The 23628-nt window shown below is 36.9% G+C and overlaps 1 protein-coding gene across 2 annotated transcripts in view; it reads left to right on the top strand.

Annotated features, from left to right (window-relative positions):
* SLC25A13 (solute carrier family 25 member 13) overlaps positions 1–23628 on the top strand; it is a 99752-nt gene that overhangs the window by 49813 nt on the left and 26311 nt on the right. For both annotated transcript variants that reach the window (XM_057370670.1, XM_057370671.1), the window contains exons 5-13: positions 1342–1481; positions 7970–8116; positions 9687–9825; positions 10653–10746; positions 10920–11004; positions 13169–13253; positions 13712–13870; positions 20409–20461; positions 21381–21461. In XM_057370670.1, coding sequence (XP_057226653.1) covers positions 1342–1481; positions 7970–8116; positions 9687–9825; positions 10653–10746; positions 10920–11004; positions 13169–13253; positions 13712–13870; positions 20409–20461; positions 21381–21461 — 983 coding nt within the window. The remainder of the gene's footprint in view (positions 1–1341; positions 1482–7969; positions 8117–9686; positions 9826–10652; positions 10747–10919; positions 11005–13168; positions 13254–13711; positions 13871–20408; positions 20462–21380; positions 21462–23628) is intronic.

Genomic DNA, 23628 nt, shown 5'->3' with positions numbered 1-23628 from the left:
ACAGGAGACATGACCTCATCTCYCATGGAGTCAGCTCCCACCTTTGCTTGTGGCACTGGAATGAGCTGGAAGGTGGCTSCCAGTCTTGCCTGGCAGGCAGAGGCTGGCTCCAGTGAGGTGACTCCCAGCTTGTTCTGCACACAGGCAAACACTAAGCTGTGCTGATTTCCTCAACCCCAGGCTCTAGCCATGCTTGGGAACTGGCTTACAGCTCTGCTGCTCACAGAGACAGACAGGAGCTCGTGGTTTGGGCTYCTGGTCTTTCTTCAACAAAGCGTGAAGGGAGCAGAACAGCTCCTGGCCCAGCCTGTGGGCAGGGAGTATCTCCTGGGAACTGTCTCTCTGTGTTCACAGGAGCTCCCAGGAGACAAGAACTGGCTCTTGGCTTGAGTTGCTGGAGGAGTCACACAGCAATTAGAAAGGTGTATAGCAGCTGGGAACCTCTGGTCTTGAGCTTGTCTTCAGAGGGTATCTTTACCCTGTTTTCTTGGCTGAGACAAAACTATTGCATTGAAATGGGTACTGTCCTTTGAGACMAGCACTTACTCAGATCTCATTGCTGTTTTCATTAGTTACACTTTATGCAATCTAGKTCCAGAAGTGTGTGGTCCTTATTACTGTATGATTTGGTGTATATCAAGTAGTTGTTTCTTCATGGAAACTTCTGTGTATTAGCAATCTGCCAGGTGTGTAGTAAACTTTGCCCAGTTGCAACTGCTAACTATGAAGCTTGTATTTAGATGTGATCRTACTTGTCATGCTGCCCCCCTCCTTGTAGAAGAGATTTAGGCTTAAAGTCTGCATAGTGCTAGTGATAAGTTTTTGTTCCTGCCTGCCATGTCTCCCCCCATACCCTGTCCTGTTTGTCACTCTTTCTGTAAGTAACTCCATAAAAGGTGGATCTTTAAATAGTGGTATTTTTGTAGTTGATGTGTTTGAATGTGGAGAACTCTGGGAAAAATTCAAAAGCCTGAATTATAGTTGTACAAAACTTYCATTGTTAGCAGCCTGAAAAGGTTATGCTGAAAATCGGTTAGCTTTAGCCATCTTTTTATWAATTGTCTTTTAAGTGTAATCTTTTCTTGTTTGAATTTGAAACTCGAAATATCCGAGTTACTTTTAATGAGACGATATGGGTATGAAACTTCACAAATAAAAATACTATTCAGAAACTATTTATGAGGGTGATGATTTGGGTAGACACAAAACATTAGCTTTGCTTTACAATATGTTACTAATTTATATGAACAATATTCTTGTTCCAAAATATCATATTTGTTTATATGTTTGTCTCTATTGTTTTATGTTATTATTAAATGAACATTTTTCTTTTTTTCCTAGAGGATGCTAAACAAGTTTTTGGCCAGACCACGATTCATCAGCACATTCCTTTTAACTGGAATTCAGAGTTCGTACAGCTGCATTTTGGAAAGGATAGAAAAAGACACCTGACATACCCGGAATTCACTCAGTTTTTACTGGTGGGTCTAATACAGCATGGTTTGTCAAGAAGGATGCAAGAATCAAAATATTTGCAAACTTGCCAAATACCATCCYGGCAGCAAAGTTGAGATATATACCAAGTATAAGCTTTTACAGTCAGAGTTCTCTACGTGTATAATATGTTGATAAATAGGATATGCTATTGATAAGACTGCTGATTCAGGCTAGCTGGAGTTTTTTCCTTTGTTTTTGCACCTGTATGCCGAAGGCGATTTTTTTCTACATTGTTGTGTAGACATAGACATAAAATTCAAGAGGTAGACTTCTGAAATTCAAAACGTAGACTCCTGAAATTCAAAACATAGATGTCTGAAAATCTCCCTTATTTTTAAGTCTACAAATCAAGAATGTTAAATAACAGTATTGAACATTTTGGACTCAACTTGCCAGACTCATATTAAGTACTTCTGCCTGTAAACAGCATGTTTATCAAATATATATTTAATTCAGAGCTGATATGCGATAAAATTGCTTTGTTGCAAGCCATTTCCACACACTTTACTTTTGATCTCTTTTTAATTAAGATTATCTCAGGGAAAATTTGCCTGTAGTATATGGAGAGTAAAACACTAATTTTTACAAGGAATTCTTCACTGTTCATGCTTTTGGGTGGGCTCTTTGTTACAGAAAGTAAAATATTATGCTAATAAAAGAACAAATCAGTTTTCTGTATTTCAGCAGTACTGTTAAAAATAGTCTTCAGTAGGAATAGAGGTGAAACACATGAGTTTCTTATTTGTATTCCTCCTGAGTACTTAATGCCTGTATTAGTATTTACACTAGAGAGTTTTAAAATGGGAACCTGCTTCAAGACTGCAAGGTTTCTTTTTTCCTTGTTTACACAAGTATGTTAGTTCACAGTAGGAGGTGGTATCATTTTGATGAGGAATAATTAAGATAATGCTATTGAGACAAATGTTTCAAATTGACTTTGTAGAACAGAGCCTAATTAACTTTGTATGAAGAGGACGTCAGGTATCACATGATTACATCGTTTTCCCTTAGGTTTTGTATTGACTGTTGTAACTCCTAAGTAGCTAAGACATAAACCAGTTTTGTGACAGAAATAGGAATCAGAACCTCTTTTGAATGAAAAAGCAAATGTGCTGCTTGATTAGGAAAAAATGCCTCTGGCAATGTGTTCTGGTATCTCCTTCCAACTACAGAATAAGCCTCAGATATGTATCCTGATTTTGGTGGTTTAAAGTCACAGTTTTAACCAAGTACCAATCATGTTTGCCTCATCTGTCTATTTGCTTAGAGATCTGAGGAAAATCTGTAGAAAAACTTAGAATGAAAAAAGAACACGTTTTCACCATAAAAAAAGAAGAAAAAAGGGTGTTTGTATAAGGGTTGTAAGAGAGGTTAAGAGAGGTTAGAGTCATAGACGTAAAAGAATTTGTAACCTTCAGGCTGGGTATTTGTAATATTTGAGTTCTTTCCTTGGGTTGTTTCATTTTTTTTAACTTGAATTAAGAAAAGCAGGAGCTGAGGCACGAGTTTTCTGACTTTGGAGACAGTTCCTAACTACTAGTTTTTCTCAACTACTAGTGGAGGGATGTTCTTCTTTACTTATCTGAAAGGACTTTTCTTGGATGGGATCGTGCTCTGGGGATAATTGATTGTTTTGGAACATATCAGTGATCCTGGAACCAGCCAGCCCTTTTGGTAATGATCCGTATAGGTCAGAAACACGGGAGGAAGAGCATAATAAGGAGACACTAAGGATGACAATTCTGGGTGTCCTCTGGAGAGGTGAGATGCACTCAGGAAAAGTTCTAGTGCTGCTAATAAAGATGCTCTCAGCATTGGTGCAGGCAGCAAGGACTTTCAAATAAATTAATTGTCCTAAGACCACTGAAGCTTCCTGTTATCAGTATAGTCCTTTAGTAGGCACAGTCAGTCACAGTAACTGAGTACTTCTGTTTACACAGTTTTTAGAACTGTAAATCTTTGAATCACCGAAGTTTCCCTGCTGATCCTTGCCTTGCAGCATTGTATTACAGATGCTGAAGTTTGGGCACAGAAATGGCTCTCGGCACAGATTGGAGAGTTGCTGTTCACAGGCATGGAAATCTTCCTTTAAGCTCTGTAACCTTTGGTATTCAAGGCTTTCTCTTTGACATTCTGTCTGTGCRTGAGTCAGTCTTCTTGGTCTGATGTCTAGACTTTGGACCTTAGACAGCAGGAGACCACAGTGGATACCARATTACCTTTCTGCATTCCTGATGTGTGAATGCACTTTACATTGCTCTTAACGTGGACCAGATGGTTCTGTAAGGCACTGTGGGTACTGCTTCGTAAGTACAATGCAATTTGCAACTTTTARTCGAATAATCTAGCTAGATTCAAATTCCTTTACATGGGGTCCTATTATTTCACATAAACAAGTTCCATGTTCATTATCTGTTGCAGCATTTGGACTAATCATCACTTCTGGCAAAGCTCTAGGTAGTTAGAAAGTAACATTAGTATAGTTTATCTATGCTCAAGATGGATCTCTTGTGGCTTTAAATACAAAGTGTTTATATGGGTTTCTGAATATTTATATCCTGCCATCACTTTTTCTGTCTGSAGTAACAGAGATGCCTGAAAGTATAGCCTCCAAACTCCTTGGCCCTAATACAGTTAACAATCTATTTGCATCAACCTAGAGCTCCAGGTGTGTTGTTTTACTCTGTGTCTCATTTGCTAGCCTAAAATTAGCTCATCTATCTACACTGTATACCCATCACATCCAACATCTGTTTGGGTATTGTCATATCCCATCATCACTTAAGTGGCAAGTCTACTTTATGAAGAACAGCATCAGCCGCTTTCTCAGCATGTAAAATCTATTCCACATTTTAACATATGCTTCTGTGTGGGCCCGGTAAATCCGTTTCTGCGTTGTCTGGGAATTTATTTATGCCCAGCATTTTAGSTGATGAAGTAGTACTCTCTATAATTGAACCTTGGGATCTACTCCAGTGGCAAGGACTCTGCTGTATCTGATGACTTGTAGATCCATTGGGATGGAATGCAAACATAAATTTCTATCTTAAGTGGAAAGTAAAGAAGCTTTTAATGAGCTGTAAGTAAAAGCTGAGGTAAAATCTCTACAAAGAGAAATAATTTCATTAGAATTCTGGTGCCAGCATGCCTGCCACCTTGTACAAATTAATTTTTTACAAAGTCTTATGCTTCCTGGGGKAATTCTGGACTTCCAGCATCAGGGAAGGTGCTTGTTTTCTATGTATGTCTGAGTTTACAGAAAGTCTAGTTGGAGAAGGTTCTTTAGGATGTGTAATTTGTATTGCAAAGTAATGAGAATTGTATTTCTTTAAACCTTAGTCAGTGTAGGTAAACAATACGGGACTGACATAGGTGAAGCAATAAAATTATTGCAAGTCGGATATAGTCTCTGAAGACTGCAGCTTTGCTTCATTGTTTTTCGGTTTATTTTTAAGGTGATATTTTTTTATATTAGCTGCATATACACAACATAAGTGATGTTAAAAACATCTTGTAAAGAATTCCCTGATAAATTGCTAGTAGCTACTGAGCCTCATTTTGAAACATAGTCACGCTGTGGGCCATCTCAGCCTTCAGTCATGGAGGCTTGAGGGAATGGATAGCCTTTTGAGGTAAACACTTTAAGGAGTTTGTTGCATTGATATGTATTGTGCTATGRTTAGAAAAGTGGTATATGTCTGGTTTGTTTGTGACAGACTTTATAGGTGAAATTTAGCTTTGAGAGTATTTGTTACCATGTGATTGTCTGCATATTCTTGTGTGCCATCCTGCTAACGTCCAAAGATGCCTGTGCTTCTTTTTGCTTGGTAAAAACTGGAAAATGTGTTGCACTGCTGAAAATAACTGTAACATAAAAAATCTCCCTTTTTGAGAAGGTCAGTCTTCTCTGTCTATCTGCAATGTGGCTTAAACCATTTTGAACCAGGGCTTAGTTTCTGAACTCAGGAGGAGGTGTGAATAGGGAGTTTCAGAAGACTGACATCATCCATTCACAGTTTTGTCTTGCTGTCTGTCTACAGCTAAGTGGCCTTTTTCTGGCTGTCAAGAAGATGGCCTAATGGCAGCACCAAGACCTTGACTGTGTGTTTAACCAAGTGGAATAATTCTCTCTAGTGGCTTCCAGTTTACCAAGAAAATTGGAAAGAATCATGTTAGCAAGGAGAGGATGGGGTGTTTTGGCTTATTCTCAGCTGTAGCACCAGCAGCCTTTTTGCAGTTAGCTGAGTGGTGACAAGAAACATGCACTTGATGTACCTCTTTGGAGCACAGACCCTGCTTTGTTCTATGGCTAGGACATCTCTGTCAGCCAAGGTCCCACCAATGGTGTAATACCTCCAGATTCACTGAAGGGGGTACACAGCTGGGAACAGACTGGACTTCTGCAAGTGGTGTCCAGGTTTTTTACAGCATTTTAGTGCTGGACTCTGCCAGCAAAACACTGCCAGCTTTTTTAGGGGTTAAAGCAAATTGAATGAAGGAAGGAGAAGAAAGCAACATTCGTAGTTTCCCATGTAATCCTTCTGCTAAAGAGAATTTACTTTTTCTCTGTTGGTGCTTCCATTTAATGACAAATATTTTTATTCAATTGTACATATGTTTCTACCTGCTAGGTGATGATTATTTAGGATACAAGAGTTATTATACCTAACTCCTCTGCAGAGCTCTCTGCCTCCCGAATTGTTACCTGCCTCAAGCTGACAAAGTCTTTGTGTTCTTTTGCTTATCTCACCATAAACCTTCCAAAATTGCTTCCTTCCAAATTTCTGTTGAAATAGTCTCAACTGGAGTGAAGTAAGAACTTGCGTGGCAGCACCCAGCCAGAGTGAGTATTATTGCTGAATTGTAACATCTCCACGTAGGGGTCTGTAATGTAGAGAAAACGTGGTAGAACTGAAATTGTAACCAGTTCAAATTATAACCCCCACAAGCGTTTCCCATCAAAARAAGAAATTTCAGATTAATTCTGGGAGTGAAACCTTGGCCAGTCTTTCCCCTCCAACTCCATTCCTTCCTAATATATTAGTTTCTCATCATACCTTTCAGATCAGGGTATAGTGTTGTAAATAGAAATTAGGACTAAAATTGACCTTTCAGAAGGCTGAAATGAAAAGACAAGCACGGTTTGAGTGGCAGTGTGAACTGAATGGACAGAAGGAGGGCAGGGTGGCATCTGCAGATCTCTGGCAGAATTTGCCTTTTGCACTTCACTAYTTCCTTGAATGCTCCTGCAAGACAAATAGCAATTTACAGGTGATCATACTTACTGTGAATTCATCATGATGGTGATTCTTGACTAGCTTGAGTCTTGAATTAGTATGTATTTTAAGGCACATATTTGCAAATATAATGGATATGTTGGATAGTGTCATGGTCCACTGCAAGACTTGCTTGGTATTGCTGACATACTTTTGCTCTGATTCAATTTTCTGAATAACTGATTATGAATATGTATGCAGAATAAGCACTGCATTTCCAGTGAAGAMATTTTAATAATCACTGAAATTTAAAGGGAAGACATGGCAATGATTTGTGTTCATCCATTCAGCTAAAAATACAGGTTGGGAAGTCAAACTACATGACCAAAGGTATTTTTTTTTTACAAACCTGTAGAACTGAATAAAAAATTCATATGTAATATCAAGTTACTATCTGTGGAGGATTGTACTTTTTAAATGAAAAAAKGAAGAAAATAGTCTAACAGTAATTTAAGTAGAAAGGCTGAAGGTCACAGGAGGAAAAGATACAGCTTTGAGAGGTTAAATGCCTTTCTTCTCTTTTCTCAGTAGAATATTTGAATCACAAAATGAGATTATCAGGTGGTTGCATCAGATAATGTTTATGCCTSTTACTACTGCTGAAATACTGAGAACTGACCTTTGATCAGTCATGATACAAGGAGTTCTAAATTAAACTGCTGGTGTCTTTTGTAGACAAATAACTTTATGTTTTAAATGAGGATGCTTTTTGAGGGAATCCTTTCCAGATTAGTAGGGCTCTACATGCATATCTGATGATTTCACTGTCCTCATTCAAGGAGTAGTGAGTGCTTTTACAGAAAGTATTTTGACCTGCTGTGACACATGCAATAAACTGGATAATGCACATCATGGAACACTTCAATGTTCATGACTGGGAGATTATTTGCATTGGTGTGTTGATCTGCGTTCTCTATTTCTCAGTTAAATGTACTGCATGCCATAATGTCCAGGCAGCAAAGAAATMATGATGTTGTCCTAGTTATTGAGGTCAATGATGGAGACCATATATGTTCCTGATAGGAAAGGCTGAAAGTTACATACCATATGCATACAATAGCCAATTAAAATTAGATTACATGTAGTCATGTTYTGTTAATATGAGAAGTCTGGTAGGATTGCTTTCTTTATGTTTAGTTTAAGTATTAAGGTGATGATTTTGAATCTAACTGTTTCTTTCCCCCATATGTTTTCAGGAGATACAATTAGAACATGCAAAACAAGCTTTTGTACAGAGAGACAATGCTCAGTCTGGAAAAGTCACAGCTATGGACTTCAGGGACATTATGGTCACTATCCGGCCACACATGCTGACACCATTTGTAGAAGAATGTCTTGTAGCTGTGAGTAGTTCTGGTATCCCAGCTGACAAAGACCTGGGATAACAGATGTGGGATTTCTTTTTTATGTACCTTGACCACTGTGTGRCATGTAATCCAGCTTGCAGATGCATCTTTTAAAGTTTAGTGGTTATTATCTACACATGAGRAAATTAACCCTGATTGCAGAATACATGCCCTCAATGTTCTTTGTCTCCAGAGACAGAAGACAAAGCGTGTAAATGGACCTTGGTAGTGGCCTACAAATRTAGAGTTTGCCTTTTTCCAGCCATTCCATCATAGTTGACTGTATTAAATATTTGAAAATGCCATTACATCCCACTTAGGACATCATCCTCAAAAACTTGCTTTGTAAATTCTTCACTTCTGAGTGTAACTTCCAAGTACCCAGGACAATGTAGGAACTGGAACATCAACCAGAGACATTCACTGTATATGACTGATAGTTATTACACTTGACTGTACATTCTGCCTGAGTTTGGAGTGCATAATCTGAATTAAATACTGCAATTCTGCAATTTCACTGAAGAAAGAAAATAGGTGCATTTGGYGTTGACCACAGCTTCTAATTTTGGGAACTTGTAGCATTGTGTTCCAAGTAATCCAAAGCTTGGCCATATTCAGGTTTAAAGATCTGCTTAAAGATCTGTTCTGCTTTGACTTGCAAGGGACAGTTCCAGAGGGATGTGTAAAGTGATGAGAACTGCAAACTCCGAGCAGAATATTAGAAGATGCATGCAGCAAAAAGCATAGCCAGAAGACTTAGGGACTGACAGTGAGATCTGGTACTTTCTTCCATAGTTCCCTCACAGCTTTCCCRTATCATACGCTCTGTCATAAAACATCAGATAAGATTTTTGAGTCTCCCTCAAGGTCAGCTAAATTTTGGCAAGCTTGTGTGTATTTTTTTCAGAAATGTGCTTGATCATTGATCTTACAATTTAAAGAGAGAATTGATCCAATAATTTTTCTGTGTGCAGACCCAACACCACTTTAAAACAAAGGTATAGGCTCAGTTCTCATTTGAAAATGAGTAACTGTTCGAGCCTTATTGTTCCCATTATGTTTGACTGCCTGATATAAGCCTTAGAGCTTACTGTTGGTTTTCCATGACTTGAAATGCCTGTGAATTTAAATGTTTCAGTTGACCTTTTTCAGAATATGTTTTGGTTTTGTTGAAATATTCTATGCAATAATATGCTTTACATGTAGAAGTAGATTTCCTCATTACTAGAAATAAGCTAGTTTATGAAACATTTCCAACTGAAGCAGTTGAAACTTGAACTTTGTAAATTACTACTGGTTATGTTGTTATAATCCTGCATATGTATTTGTTTAGGTTTGTAGGGTGGGGAGAGTTTTATATTCTGGTCATGATTAGTTTCAGTAACATAAGTATCTTTCATAGTTTCAAGTTCTTTATTTTTCAGTTTTTTTTTTTTTAAAAAAAAAACAAGCCTATGCTACTGTCACTCATGTAAAATAACATTGTTTGAAAACTTTTAAGATTTTTCTGAGTCTTGTAACAATCTCCTTTGTCTTTTTTTTTTTTTTTATACTGTCTGTACTTTAGGCTGCTGGAGGTACCACTTCCCATCAGGTCAGCTTTTCCTATTTTAATGGATTTAATTCTCTTCTTAACAACATGGAGCTCATTAGAAAGATCTACAGTACTCTGGCTGGAAATAGAAAAGATGTGGAAGTCACTAAGGGTTGGTAGAAATGTTTGCAGTCTGGAAGTTTCCTTGGGCATTTGAATGGAGGGAAAGACTTAAATCTATGCTTTTAAATCAATGGGGGGGTGGGGGAAGCCTGTCTCGTTAGCATTCCTTGGTTTGCCMCTCAGTTTTGTGCAGTCCTGTTGGAGTCCACCCTCCAGCTTTTTCATTTTGTTTCAATCAGAAAAAGGTCCTAGTAAACTGGTGGTGGGGGCAGGGTGAGGAAAGTATGTRAAGATACTTAAAAGTTTAAAAAACTTCCTAGGACTCCTGCCAAATTGGCAGCCTATTAAAGTGACCTTCAAGGGTAGTTGAAGAATTCCATAAACTTGTATTGGCGGCACAGTAAGCTGATCTACAAGCTTGGAACAAGATGTTATCTGCTATATCTAACCACTTTTATAGAGAATTCCCTGTGCAACACCAGAGTTTCATTAATGTGGCCTACTGGGACTATGCATGAAAAGTTCCACATCTCTTGACTCCTGTTTTGGGGTTTTTTTCTTTGTTTGCTTTTTATTTTATATTTTCCCTCTGACCTGCAGCTGATTGATACCGTATGTCAAATATCCTAAATCCTGCTGGTAGCGCTAAGCTTTAAGACCAGAGAGTTGTACTTACTTGCATGAAGGACAGACSTTTTAAAACACACATTTATGTAGTGACAGGAGCACTTCTGTGTTGGGTAACCTACTCCCCTTTCACCACCCCCAACCAGYGTCTTCTGCTTTATACTAAAATGTGGAGCAACCTTGGGGTGCTCTGGATTATTTCTTCTGGTTTGATTGCATTTWCTTTTCTTTGTTTTTATTCTGTTTCAGAGGAGTTTGTTCTGGCAGCCCAGAAATTTGGTCAGGTTACACCCATGGAAGTTGACATCTTGTTTCAGTTAGCAGATCTTTATGAGCCAAGGGGGTAAGTGGAGAATTATCTATCCTCCTCTCTTTCCTTTCCTCTTTGCTTCTTAGAACGAGTGGGAGGTGGTGTTGGGGAGCAGGAGAGTCTATTGTAGTAGCCACGTGCAGGTAACTTTTTGTGATCTGAAAACCAACCTCTAAGCAAACACTAATGTGAATTTATTTCCTCAGGCGCTTGACGTTAGCTGATATTGAAAGAATTGCTCCTCTGGAGGAAGGGACGTTGCCCTACAACTTGGCTGAGGCCCAGAGGCAGGTAAGAACAGAAGCCAGTRTGATGGTGTTATTTATTTCCAGTGCCAGGTACAGAGATAGCCAACCTCTCTTTGTCATCTAAGTTGGTTTTCTCTTGTGTTCTGTAATATCTGTGAGGAATAGCACCTTACTGGAATTTATTTTTAACCTGTGTCATGATCTCTCAATCTCTTCTCTGTGCCCCTTTCTGTTGGGCTGCATTTTGATAGGTCAAATGTAATTTACTTYGGAACGATAGAGTGTATAGGAGTGTCATCCAGCCATTCAGTAAATTTTAGATGTACACCTAATTAATGTGTTTATGYTTTGTGATTCCATTGCTTTCTGTTCTTTTAATGAGGAAAAGAGACTTCCTGCTTCGAATACGRATGGTAAAGTTCATCACCTAGCCTATGAAATGGCAGGCCTTGTTTCTGAAAACACATGCWTATTCCTGGCTTTAGTGTGTTCTCTGCTTTGCTTATACTCTGCTGAATATCAAAATAGSAGAGCTTATGTACAGACTATCACCACAGATTCAGTAAAAGTACTAATATTCTCWGCATGTCCAAAACTTAAAGGATATTTACTTTCAGTGGTAAAATCGCAAATGGACTTTTTTTTTTGGTTTTGAGGCAAAAAGAAATAGGAGTGTTCTTTAGATGTCAAATCTCTTGATCTTCTAGTTTCCATATTATCATATTTTGTATTTTCATTGACACAAGTTTCTACATGGATAGATTTAAAACTAACCCTTCTGTTTGTCTCTATTTTAAGGCAGTCTTAACTTTGTGTCTTGTGAGACTAAGGGTTTTTTGTTGGTTTTCTTTTTTCCTGCTCTGGGTCTGTGCAGAGACGCCAGTTTGACCACAATGAGTTGATCCAGGCTACATTTTTAGGACTRCCAGGCCATAAGCCAGGCCTCTGTGTGTGTGTGTACAAATGTGTCTCTTTTGCTTCTTTTTTCTTCTCCTGCCTCCCCTRTGTGTGAACACCCCCACTACCGCTCCAAGACAGTATCTGGGGTRGTGGTTTTCTGTTTGTTTGAGCAGTGACTAAATGTTGATGATGCTGGGATGAATTCAAATAAGTTGGCTCCCAAAAGCTCACCATCTATTCCTAGAAGACTCCTAAAGGAGTTAAAAGMGTTTGCATTGGGCTGAATATCAAGTAACATAAGTTACAATAGGTGGCAGTAAAATGTAGCCAAAAATGTGTGAAGAAAGTAGCAGCTTCCTCAGTTTTTGCTTTGGGGATGCTGTCTTTGCTGCCATGATTTATGTTGTTCTAAGAGATGMACACATATGAACCTGCTTAAATCTTACCATTTCTTCTGTATRTGTGTCCTACTTTTTCATTTTTTCCTCCCAATTTCTTTTTAATGTCAGCTGCTTGATGCTGAGACTGAAAAGATTTTCAGCTACACTGGTATCTTCCATTTATTTTCTGGTCAACTCCACCTATGCTGGAATTAACTAAAACATAAACACAGGCAAATATATCCATATTTTTTTTTTTGTTCCTTTACTTGTGTATCCTAAAAAGAACATACTGCAAAAAGTGTTACTAAGTATGGAAGATTTAATGCCCCTGCAGAACTTTTGTTATCTTTATTATTTTCTTTCATTAGATAGCAATTTTAAATCTGGAGCACTTCTGAAATGTGTTTTTCATTGTGTTGAATCTAGCACTCAAAAACTGTAAGCAAATTTAAATTGTGGGGGTGCTTTATGGAGCCTTATTTTCCTTTAGCTAATGTCTGTGAACAATACTTACATACTTGTTTTGAAAGCCTGAGAAGTGATAGGCATACCTGGTTTTGGCGACAGTAGAAAGAAATTCCAGGCTGGAGTTGCTTTTAGCTGTAGAAAATTAATGACTTAAGAAGCAATATGTAAGCCCTCATTTAGACCACGTTTAGACCACAGATTTTAGTGTTGTATAATTTTGTTGTGKTATCAGTCTATTTTCTTTGCTGTTCCAATTTGAAGAGGCTGCCTTATATGACACTTGGAAATCTGTAGAAAAGAAATAATAATTGAGAACAAAATCTCCAGTGTATTGTGGGATTTTTTCCAGGTTTCTATATAGTTGTATCTGTCTGATCATGAGATGTTCTCTCGGGAAATGAGATGTTCTGATTAGTTTTCTTGTCTTTCCTTTTGTTTTAAATCCTGCCTTGACAGAAAGCTTCAGGCGATGTGTCTCGACCTGTTCTCATCCAGATTGCAGAATCAGCGTACAGGTTTGCCCTTGGTTCAGTTGCTGGAGGTTAGTCATGGCTGAGCAAAAGAATATTCATCTTCACTATTTAGGTTTTTTMTTTTTTTCTTTTGCCCTTCTTCCCCTTCTGCCTCCCATTTAAGTGTGGAAGGCTTCTCAGACTTTACCTTGGAGCTGTGTCTAAGGGTTGAGATGACTGTAAGATTGAGGGGGAAAGGATCATCTGGTCTGCAAGATTTTTGGAATTTATGAGCCATTCGAATTACCAGGTGGTGTTGATATCTGATTTGTCCCCTAACAAATTTCAGGAGAATCAGATTARTAATGAGGTAGGACTGGAAAGTGCATTTGGTTAAAACTGTGGGAGGCAGTTTGATGTATCRAGAATATATCATGAAGAGAAAAGATACAGCTGATCTGTTAGATGTAAATGTGAAAGATGACAGTTGCAGTGAAACAGCCAAATGCAAAATCATGGTTTTTTACATCTTGAATTTTATTTGCAGCTGTTGGAGCCACTGCAGTCTACCCAATTGATTTAGTAAAAACYCGCATGCAAAACCAACGTTCTACAGGCTCTTTTGTAGGAGAACTTATGTATAAAAACAGCTTTGATTGCTTCAAGAAAGTGCTGCGTTATGAAGGTTTCTTTGGGCTTTATCGAGGTAAGTTTTAGAGGTGTTATATACTAATGATAAGATATTAGTAAGGGTTTGGGGTGACTCTGGATTTTTAAATCTTTTTAGTTCAGACTTCAATTTTGCTTCTCCTCTGTTAGGGGGAAAGAATTTGAAAACTTCTCATTAATTAAACTTTCACTGTAGTGAGAACATTTTTGTAGGACCTCCCTGCCCTTTTCCTCTTCATCTGCAATAGGCAACAACAGCAATTTTCTACAGCAAAAATATATTGTTAATAAAGTTTTCATTTCCTTAGCAGTCCTTAGTACCTACAGTGTTTTCTCCTGTTTGGTGAGAAGTTAGATCATCTGTGGGTTTTTGTTCTTGGGAGTACTTTTTCTTTTGTTTCTTTTGAGACCAGTTGCACTTGCTTCAGTAATCATTGGAAATAGTCATCTTTATCAAGTTTTATGTATACGTTTCTTTAACTTGTCAGTGTGGAGTCAGCCAGAGTGGTTTGCTGAGTTTCAGCCCGCTTAACTTTATATATGTAACAATTCACTCAAGTTATGAAGTTTACTGTTCCAAACTGCCTTTGTAGTTAATTGAGAAAGCTCCAAAAGCTATTGACTCTGTTCAGGATGTAAATCATGCTAATTTKGGGTATCTTAGATAAGTGCCTGCASTTAAATAGTGGCTTTTTTGTTTATTTTGTCCTTGCCCCAGTTGTGGCATCACTGGTGTCAGTTCAGGTAACTCAGGGAGTTATAAAGAATCACGAATCTTGGCATGAGATTGCAGTTCTTCTCTGTCACAGAGTTAGAGTAAATTATATTTCTGGTGTCAAAATTATTGAGATCTTTTTTCCTCCTCTGCTCTATCCATAGGGGAGAATTTGAAACTTGTATTACTTACTTCATTTTTCCCCAGCTTACTTAGAAACGTCTTTTCACTTTTGAAAATAGGAATATTGTAATGAAAAAAATTAATTGTTAAAAACAGTTGAGTAAGGAGTGAAGAAGAGAGGGTCTTGGTAACACATTGTTATGAACAGGCAAAGCTTTGTGTGCCTTAAAAAAAAGTAACAGTTCATGAAACAATGTGGGAAACAACACTAAACTAGGTGGTGTGATAGGTGTGCACTCTATAACATATGACCTGAGTTACTGGAGGTTGGCTAAGTAGCTCTTCTGCAAAATACAGACTCTGTAATTATTTCAGCACAATTGGAGATGGGAAGGCTCTGTTATTACTGACTGAGTTTGAGGCATTTTTTGGAGTAGACATAATAATTGAATAAAGAGTACTGACATGGTCTCTATTTTGTAAGGATTTATAGCAGTCAAAATCTTTAAAAAGTCCTAGTTATTAGTTTGAGGACCAAATGTATTCCTTGCAAGTTTTTGTCTGCTTCTTCCAGCATCATGAAAGAATAAATACGCAGAATTCCACTATTGCCTCATTMTGTCTTATTGAAATTCTGAAATACATTGATTTCTTTCACCTGGGGAAAAAAAAACCCAAAACAAATAAAAAGCTCAAAAATATCATAAATAMATGTTCTTAACTCCATTTGCTTATCCTGAATTTGGAGTGATTTTTTTCATTGTCGAGTTTAGGGAACCTTAGGGAACTTCATCAGTATAGTTTGTCCTTTGATTCCTCACTTTCTTTACTACTTTTCAGTTTTCCAAGGAATACTAAATAGTGAAATCTCAGATAATTTTTCTAAGACCGGGCCAATAATCTAATTTCTGGATTATACAGTAGAACACCATCATTTTAGAGGCAAATTGAGACCTGTKTTTCTATAGATTGTCTCCTTAAAGAGCACCCTGACTTAGCTCTTTTTGAAGAGACAGAGAAAACTGCTTAAAAATATGGARTTCCCTCTGTGCAGTTCTGTATATTTGGACCATAGCTTACTTTCTAAGGAGATGATTTTGAACAAAGTTCCGCAGCTGAGTGCAGAAGGAAATTTCTAKTTAAGCTTGAGAGGACAGGGAAATTTGAAAGGAGTATTTTAGATATTAGTGTAATTACCAGTGTAATGCAGTAAGTGTACAGCAAGAGTCATCTCATTTTTGTGTTGAATCTTACACTAGGTAGGTCACACTATAGGGTACATTACTTTTTGCTGCTCTTCGGWCCCTGCAGTTCTTCCTTGCACTGTTATGTGTTCAGGGTTAACTCAATGTAGATGTTTTTGTCCCCAGTGAAGGAAGGAGTAATCACTGGTAGAGTTCTCCTGCTTAGCTAAATAATTATGTAAAAGCTTTTAAAAGATTGTACTAGAAACATTTAGAGAAGTGGTCTTTTTGTCATGATACACTTCAAGAAACCAAGCAATAATTACAAGCCCCGCTCTGAACTCAGCCATTTCAAATGATATTTTTAATACAAGGCTCATATTTCCATCCAACAAAGTGAACTCATTGTTCGTTTTTGTATCACTTGTTTTTTTCCAAACTTGGAAACCATGTTTTAAACCACCATTTCAGATAAGGATAAATTACACCATCTTGTGGATATATAGAGAGCACTATATTTGGTTTATGTTATTTTGGTTCTAAGTAGAATCAATGTTTTCACTGAGAAGGCATTTGGATTAAAAAAAAAACAAAACCAAAATCAAATGTGGTATAAGCCTCTGTAGAGTCTTTATAATAGGCATTATTTGAATGCTGTGTTGTTAGCATTTTYTTGAGACTTTATATTTGAGATAAATTTTTATCTGTCTCTCAGCATGGCTGAAAAGAATGCTTGTCTCATATACCTGTAATTTACTGTTGTGTCTACATTTATACCTAAAATGCATATTTAGAAACTCACAGTTATTTTTATATATGCAAAYTTAAGAAAATGTTGAAAGCTGTGATTTGTCAGGATCTCTTCCAGCTGATGAGGTCATCTACATGTCATAATAGAATTTTAATCAGAAGTCCACCTGATGAGTCACTGAATGCTTCACAGACTTAAACAGTGCATCCAGCAGAGATTATTTCACCTGTACTTGATAGAAGCTTCGTGGGAAATTTAAGCACCAGAGATAAAATGTAGTTTCGGAAAATGTTTACTAGCCACGCTGTTAATGCCATTTTGCCTAGAGGATAGAACAGACAGAAAATGCTGTTGAAGACACTGTCATCTGTGATMATTAACTGTTCAGGAGCTTGTTAGTTTTATTTCTGTTGATGGTGCTTCTAGCCCTGCAGTGACTCCAAATGCCATCTAATTTGGATTTTAATGATTCATTCATCATCCAGCTTCATTATTACTGTTGGACTCCCATGCTTATGATGCAACAAGACTGTAGCAGAAGCTTTCCTTCGAAATTATGCAATGGAATACCATTTATATAGACGRGAATTACAAGCCTGCTTGTACCCCAAGTTCTGTCAAAGTACAAAGTTTCCAGTCTGAGGGAGCTGTATTTGAATGGCAGCTGGTAATTAATTGTCCAGTTTATTGTGTGAATCCTGTAATGGAAAAAATTTGCAATATTCCATTACTGCCTTCCTGTAARATGCCTTAATGGTGTCAGATATTTTATCTAGACTGAGCAACAAAACCTTCAGTCAYTTTTTTTTTCTAATATGAAAGGAAAATCCCATCTGTCATCTGTTACATAGTGTGAAACTGAAGCTTCCCTGTTAGACATCTAAAAAACTACTTTGGCCAAGTAAGATTTTTTTCTCAGTGCCATCAGTACAGCTAGGCTGGACGAGCCATTGTGTGTATATTCACATTGTATTTAAATGGCTTTCAGAAAATAACTTATATAAGTTTTGTAAATGGAATGCAGCTCTTGGTGCTCTCGCASACACTTTCACCTTCCCTGAGAGTCCCACTATGACTATGTGTCAAATATGAAGTGGTACATTGTAATTGTTGGATATAAAAAATGCAACGAATAGTGTGTTTGCTATGTACTATACTAGCAAGCTGCCTATGTGCAAGATATTATGCTCTGATGTTACAAAAGACATGGATTTTTAAGGCACTGTCAGACATTTCTAAGCCTGTTCTCYGTCTGTGTATGTCATATTGCTGATCTGCTAATGCGTAGTAACACTGAGAAATTCCCACCATGTCAGGATAACCCCAAGAGAAACATGACATTTTCATAGGGGGCCCTTGATGTGCTTTGTTTCTTTCAAAACTTAACATCTTTATCATGTTTAGAAATCTTTCAACAGTGTTTTGGGGCTCCCATCAAAACAATAAAGAAAAGAAAGTTTAATTTTGATGGTCATAGCAAATAGAATGCRCTGGTACCACTTAGAGATAGCTTTATTGCATATATATGACATCAAATGTAGGRTCCCTCTACCTTCCTATGATGCTGGAGACAAGTAGGCCTAGCTGGTATCTGGCAAGGCTATAAACTGCAGTCTTACAATTYATGCTGGCTTTTATAGAAGGCTGTCTTGCCATCTTGCAGTCGATATTAACAGCATTATCTGTAATTAAACTGACAAAGCACATTCTGTTTAATCTTTCTCTTCTCTACCTTGAAGTTTTATGGAAAACTTGGAGTTGTTGCAGTCCCATTCACATTTGAGTACAAAAGGAATTAACCAGATGGAAAAAAACCAAACTTGTGCTAAGATAAACTTCATTTCCCTATGGCTTTATAAGTGCTTTTACAAATGCAAAATTTTGGGAGCTAAAARATGAAAAATAGTTAAAAGGCCATGTTCAGATCAATTCAGTGAAAATGGATTTGATTTGTCCTGCTAATGTTGCTTCTAAGACTGGAGGTTTATACAGGTCACCAACTGGATTACTTCTATAGTTTTCAGATCTTRATATTTTAGAATGTCTTTTTCTGTGATTTATTTGATAAAATATGACTTGAAAGTCATGGTATAATAATACATGTATATGTGATTTCAAAGTTAATGATCTTTATGTTTGGAATTCTATCTGCTGTATCAGACCTGCTCTAATTTTACTGGATTTGGTTTAAGATTAGGTAGTTTGCTTTTAAAGTATATGCAACTTTTTTTTTAATCYCTGAAGATATAAATTCATTCACCATAATGTTTATATAAAGTCACACATGTCCTATAGAAAGATGWAAATATTACAGCAATTATAGAGATAATTTTGTAATGAAAAAAAATCCTGTTAATTTTATATTATTATGTTTCCCTCATAGTACTGCAGATAATTTAATATTTAATYGCATGATTCTGAGTGGCTTAATAGTTTTTCATTGAGGTCTGGTTTCAAGTCACCTGTGCCAGTAAATTTTTTTAAGAAACTCAGATTCTGAAATTTAACTTACTGGGTAGAATTGCTTGGTTTTGTGCAACTATATATGTACTTAGTGTTACTGTAATTTTTTATTTGAGTATTCAGTCTTATCATAATTCAGCATAGTTGTCTTGGGTAAATGTTGCATGTATATGTACATCAGCTGTATAAAGACTTTAGTATATAAATATGGTTGGGTCTCCTGCTACCACAAACCAAATGGTTCTTTTTTCAGTGTCAATTCCTTATTAAGAGCATCAGTAGGAACCAGTGAAGCTGATGGATGGTTGCAGGATGGAGGAAAATACATACCATAGAGCTGTGTATTTTTCTCTGTGTTATTCTGACTTTTAGGTCTTTGGAAAAATGCTTTTCAGCAGGTTCACTTTTAGGGGTGGAAACTTAATTGGTTTTTTCAACAAAATAAAACCATGGACAGGTGCGAATATCAGGCTTTGTAGAAAGTACCCAAAGGTGCTGCCTGCCCTGCTGAAACAAAGGGCTCTGTACCAGGAGCTCTAGCTGGGGTGATTTTCTCACATTTCTGAATGGTGTCCTAATTTCRTTATGCTGATGAACGCTTGCAGCACCATTCTAGCTTCAGGCTTTGTTGGTAAGCTTTGCCTATTTTTAGGCTGTTGCCTTCAAATGTTTACAAAATATCGACCCTTCWCTTCAAACAAGTGAAGCTGACAGTCAGAAATTCACACTTCCAGTTCTAACATCACTTCTAACTAAATCAAATAGGAAATTCCAATTTCTCCTAGGAAGAAGGCAACATAACTTCCTTTGTTTTAAGAACTGATGATTTAGCTTGGCAAAGAGCTCAAGAATGCAGTCATACATGTTTGAATGTTTTGCATTATTTTGATTCCTATCCCCTTCGGTCCTGCAATCTAATGCCATTGTTTTTGCTAGAAAAAGGTACTGTGCTTTGGACTTTAGAAGGGGATGTATTRTGTATTTCACAAAATTAATTAGAAAATCTTGATTTTTGTTTGAAGACACAGAAAATAGGTGTTAGTTTAGGACAGTACTGAAACATATTTGGCAAATCTATATTATTGTTTAAGCCTAAAATGAGCTACTAGGAATTAAAAAGTAAAAGAAACAGCTACATATAGACAGTTGTAGTATTTGAAGTGGTAGCGCAAAGTTTGTTCTCAAAATTGAATGTTTAAGCACTCTCATTATATATAATCACACAAAATTGCTGTAAAAATCTCYTGTTTCTAGGTGCTAGTCTCCACATATATTTGTTGATTTGTTTAGTTAATACCAGGTTACTCAATGCCTTGAATTCTCTATTTCTGTGTTACAGGTCTGGTACCACAGCTATTAGGAGTAGCACCAGAGAAGGCCATAAAACTTACTGTAAGTTTACAAATTGATTGTTTTCACATTTCTCCACATTGTAAAGTGCATCAAATTACAATTAGCAACTGTTAGTATCTGACTTTTGAATAAGTGGCATACAAGTCTCATCCAGAGGTATGAGGTACATTTTAAGAATCCTAGTGAAAACTTATTTTTGGACTCACTCCAAAATATAACAAGCCTCATTCAATTTGTTCAGCTCATCTGTTTGTAAGTAGCACAGGCCTTTGGTTTCACTTTTAGCAAATCAGAATAGTTACTTATTGGAGGGCTTTTGTTTTTGTATCTCCACGTGGTTCCTGTATGTATGATTTTAGTGCAACAGGAGATAATATGAGCATGTAATGAATTGATGGTAAGAAAGGAACTTGAATGATGTTTTTTTGAAATGTTTTACTTCTGAAATTCTGTTGTTTCTTGAGTGTTTGTAAGGCACTTGAGAATTTCTTATTATAACCCAATCATAATATATTGTTTATTCACTGACAAGGTGGTATTCGTCAAAAACTAGTAGTATGCATTGAAAAAAAAAAAAAGGCACTTAAAGCTATTAATTGAATTGCCATTATATTAAATCTCTGTATTGAACATTCCAATATTAATTTGACATTTTATTTATATTTTAAAACATAGTGAGCCCTTCTAAAATATTCAAGTATTTTATAATTTTGATTTTTAAAATTAATTAATGGTGATATATTTTTTCAGTAATAAGATTTGAATTGTGCTGCAAATTTTTGTTAGAAAAAGAGTTTGAGAAATTTAATATAAAATCTAAGACTGTGATTTTTTGTTACCTTGTAATTTAGTATCTTCATGGATGTATTTGCATTTTAGTTTGCACAGAATTTGCRGCTGATGATTGTTTTCTCTGACCTTTTAATTTATCAGCTTTCATAAATGTTTGTCTTTTAAGGTTAATGATTTTGTGAGAGATAAGTTTATGACTAAAGATGGATCTGTCCCGCTGGCTGCAGAAATTCTTGCTGGTGGCTGTGTAAGTATCTTTGATTTCCTTCATACAAGATTCATGAAAGTGCAGTTGATAAGATTAACTATGTGGACTAAGGCTTCTGTTTAACCATAGATCCGGTTCAAGAGCAGATTCTTCTAGAGCATCTCAGTTCTTTCCTAGATAGGCCAGCCATTCTTGATGAAAGGGTAAATGTTTCTGTGCATCGTGCCTTTAAACTGCGCTCTGTAATTCTCACAGCTTGGAGTTTGTTTCCTTAATAAAGAATGTGTCTTTCTTTATTCATGTTGGCTGTAGCTTATGGCCTAAAGAGGATTCATGCTAACCTTTCCAGAAGTTAATAATTAGTTACTACTTTGTGGCACCCACTCTATCACGTCACTTCTTTCCTGATGTGTTATTGCACCCACTAATKTTCACTTTTTGCAGTGATACTGGCTTTTTGAAATGGCAAAGACTGCTCATGCTTCTTTGATTTTATAGCAGACGTAGGCTGTGTAATGTTAACTCAGTGCATAATGCATTCCTGAATGTAGGCTGTATTTAAAACCCACTAAGATTTTAAGAGTGTTTTCCTTGCACAAAGTAGTATCTTAATGAACAACTGGCATATTACTGGGTAAATGATAATACTTCACTATTTGGTCTAGTTCTGTCTGTTCATATTAGCTTACTGTATCTGGTGTATTGATTTGTTCAAGCAATTGTAAATACTTTAGGTAAAACGAATCGTTGTTCAAAGACCAGTGCATTTTACAGATAAAGAGCACTATTTATTTAAAACTGCTTTGATCACTGGGGCAGAGCAATGTTGGTGTATTTTTAATCTATCTTTGTTTCTGCTGTCATAAGACAGATGAGGTCACATTTTCARACAGCTTCTACGTGTGTCAGAAACTACGGTGAGCAGCAACTTAAAAAAATGCTTGCGTCTTAACCTCAGTAGGTGCAGAGATTTGTGCTGTATGTGCTTGCAGAAAGTGAACTAAGATTATCTGAGCCTCAGGGTGCAGTGGCTCAGTTGCATTGCAGGATGAGAAGCCCTGGCTTTCTGTAATTCTCAGGAGTTGGGGCAGGATTTGGCTGCTGTYTCACTGCTCCTTCTGTTTGATCACTGACCTGTTGTAGACTGCCAGGTAGGATCCCCTTGTTCTGTAACTTTAGGAGCATTCAGGGAAGAAAAAAAGAAAAGGGAGGGAGAGAAGAATGTGGGTCTCTAAAGCCCTAAATAAAAAGCATGCTGTAAATGAAGGAAAAATGCAATAAAGCGCTTGCAGAGTAAAAAGTATTTGCCCCTTACACTAATAAAAAGTCTCATGAACATAGCAGCCATAGAGAATTCAGCAAAATTTCATTTAAAATGTCATTTGATCTAGAGTTTTTATTTTACAGACTGCTGTGAATTTTTTAATGCAGTACAAAAAGCACTCTTTACAGAGACCTGTCATTCATGAGAATGCTGCAGCAAGCTTTTTGCCAGCAGTTCATTGTAAACTCAGGATCTGCTTTAAGAGATAGGTGGTTTGAGATGTATTTTAAATGTGCTGTAAATGTTGGCATGTCCTAAATTTTTATTCAGTGAGATGCTGCATAAAGTTGTAGCAGTAGACGTGCAGTGGCAGAATGCCCTGAGTTTTCTTTTAACTGTAGTGCTCCACTTAAGGGCATAGTTTGGTGCCAGGTAGATACGTTGCAACTTGTCTCTTCTGCAGGTGGTCTTTGGGTTCTTTTGTAATTTTAAACCCAATTCAGACTAGCAACAGAGACTCTCATTACCAGTGGTGCCTGGGTTTTTTGGGGTGAATTTTTCTCTCATGGTGTAAATATATGTGTAAAATATGAGATGTCAAAGACAGGCTTTTTCCTATAGTTTTCAGSCTTGTATTGGCCTAACTTTTTTCCCTGTTTAAGCCATCGTGAAACCTGCGATTTCACTGTGGAAGCAGTACGGACAGCGTTGAATGCTTGAAAATTGTCAGTCCTGGATTTTTACCTCATTTCACAATATAGTAATCACTTACGTGGGAGGCAAGAAGACAGGAGTGCATGATGTGTTAAAGTCTAAAAAGGGGAAGCCAACTAAGATTAATTTTCTAAGACACCTACCCTATCACCTTTCCGCTTTCCACATCTAATTCTCAGCTGGGATTTTGTTGCAAACACAGATTTAAATTTTTCTTCTTCAGTGCTT

Source organism: Malurus melanocephalus, unplaced genomic scaffold (assembly GCF_030028575.1).
Source record: "Malurus melanocephalus ecotype Western Australia unplaced genomic scaffold, MMel_1.1 scaffold_130, whole genome shotgun sequence".
NCBI lineage: Eukaryota > Metazoa > Chordata > Aves > Passeriformes > Maluridae > Malurus > Malurus melanocephalus.
The sequence above is the reverse complement of the archived record's forward strand: the minus strand, read 5'-3'. Positions and strand labels throughout refer to the sequence as shown.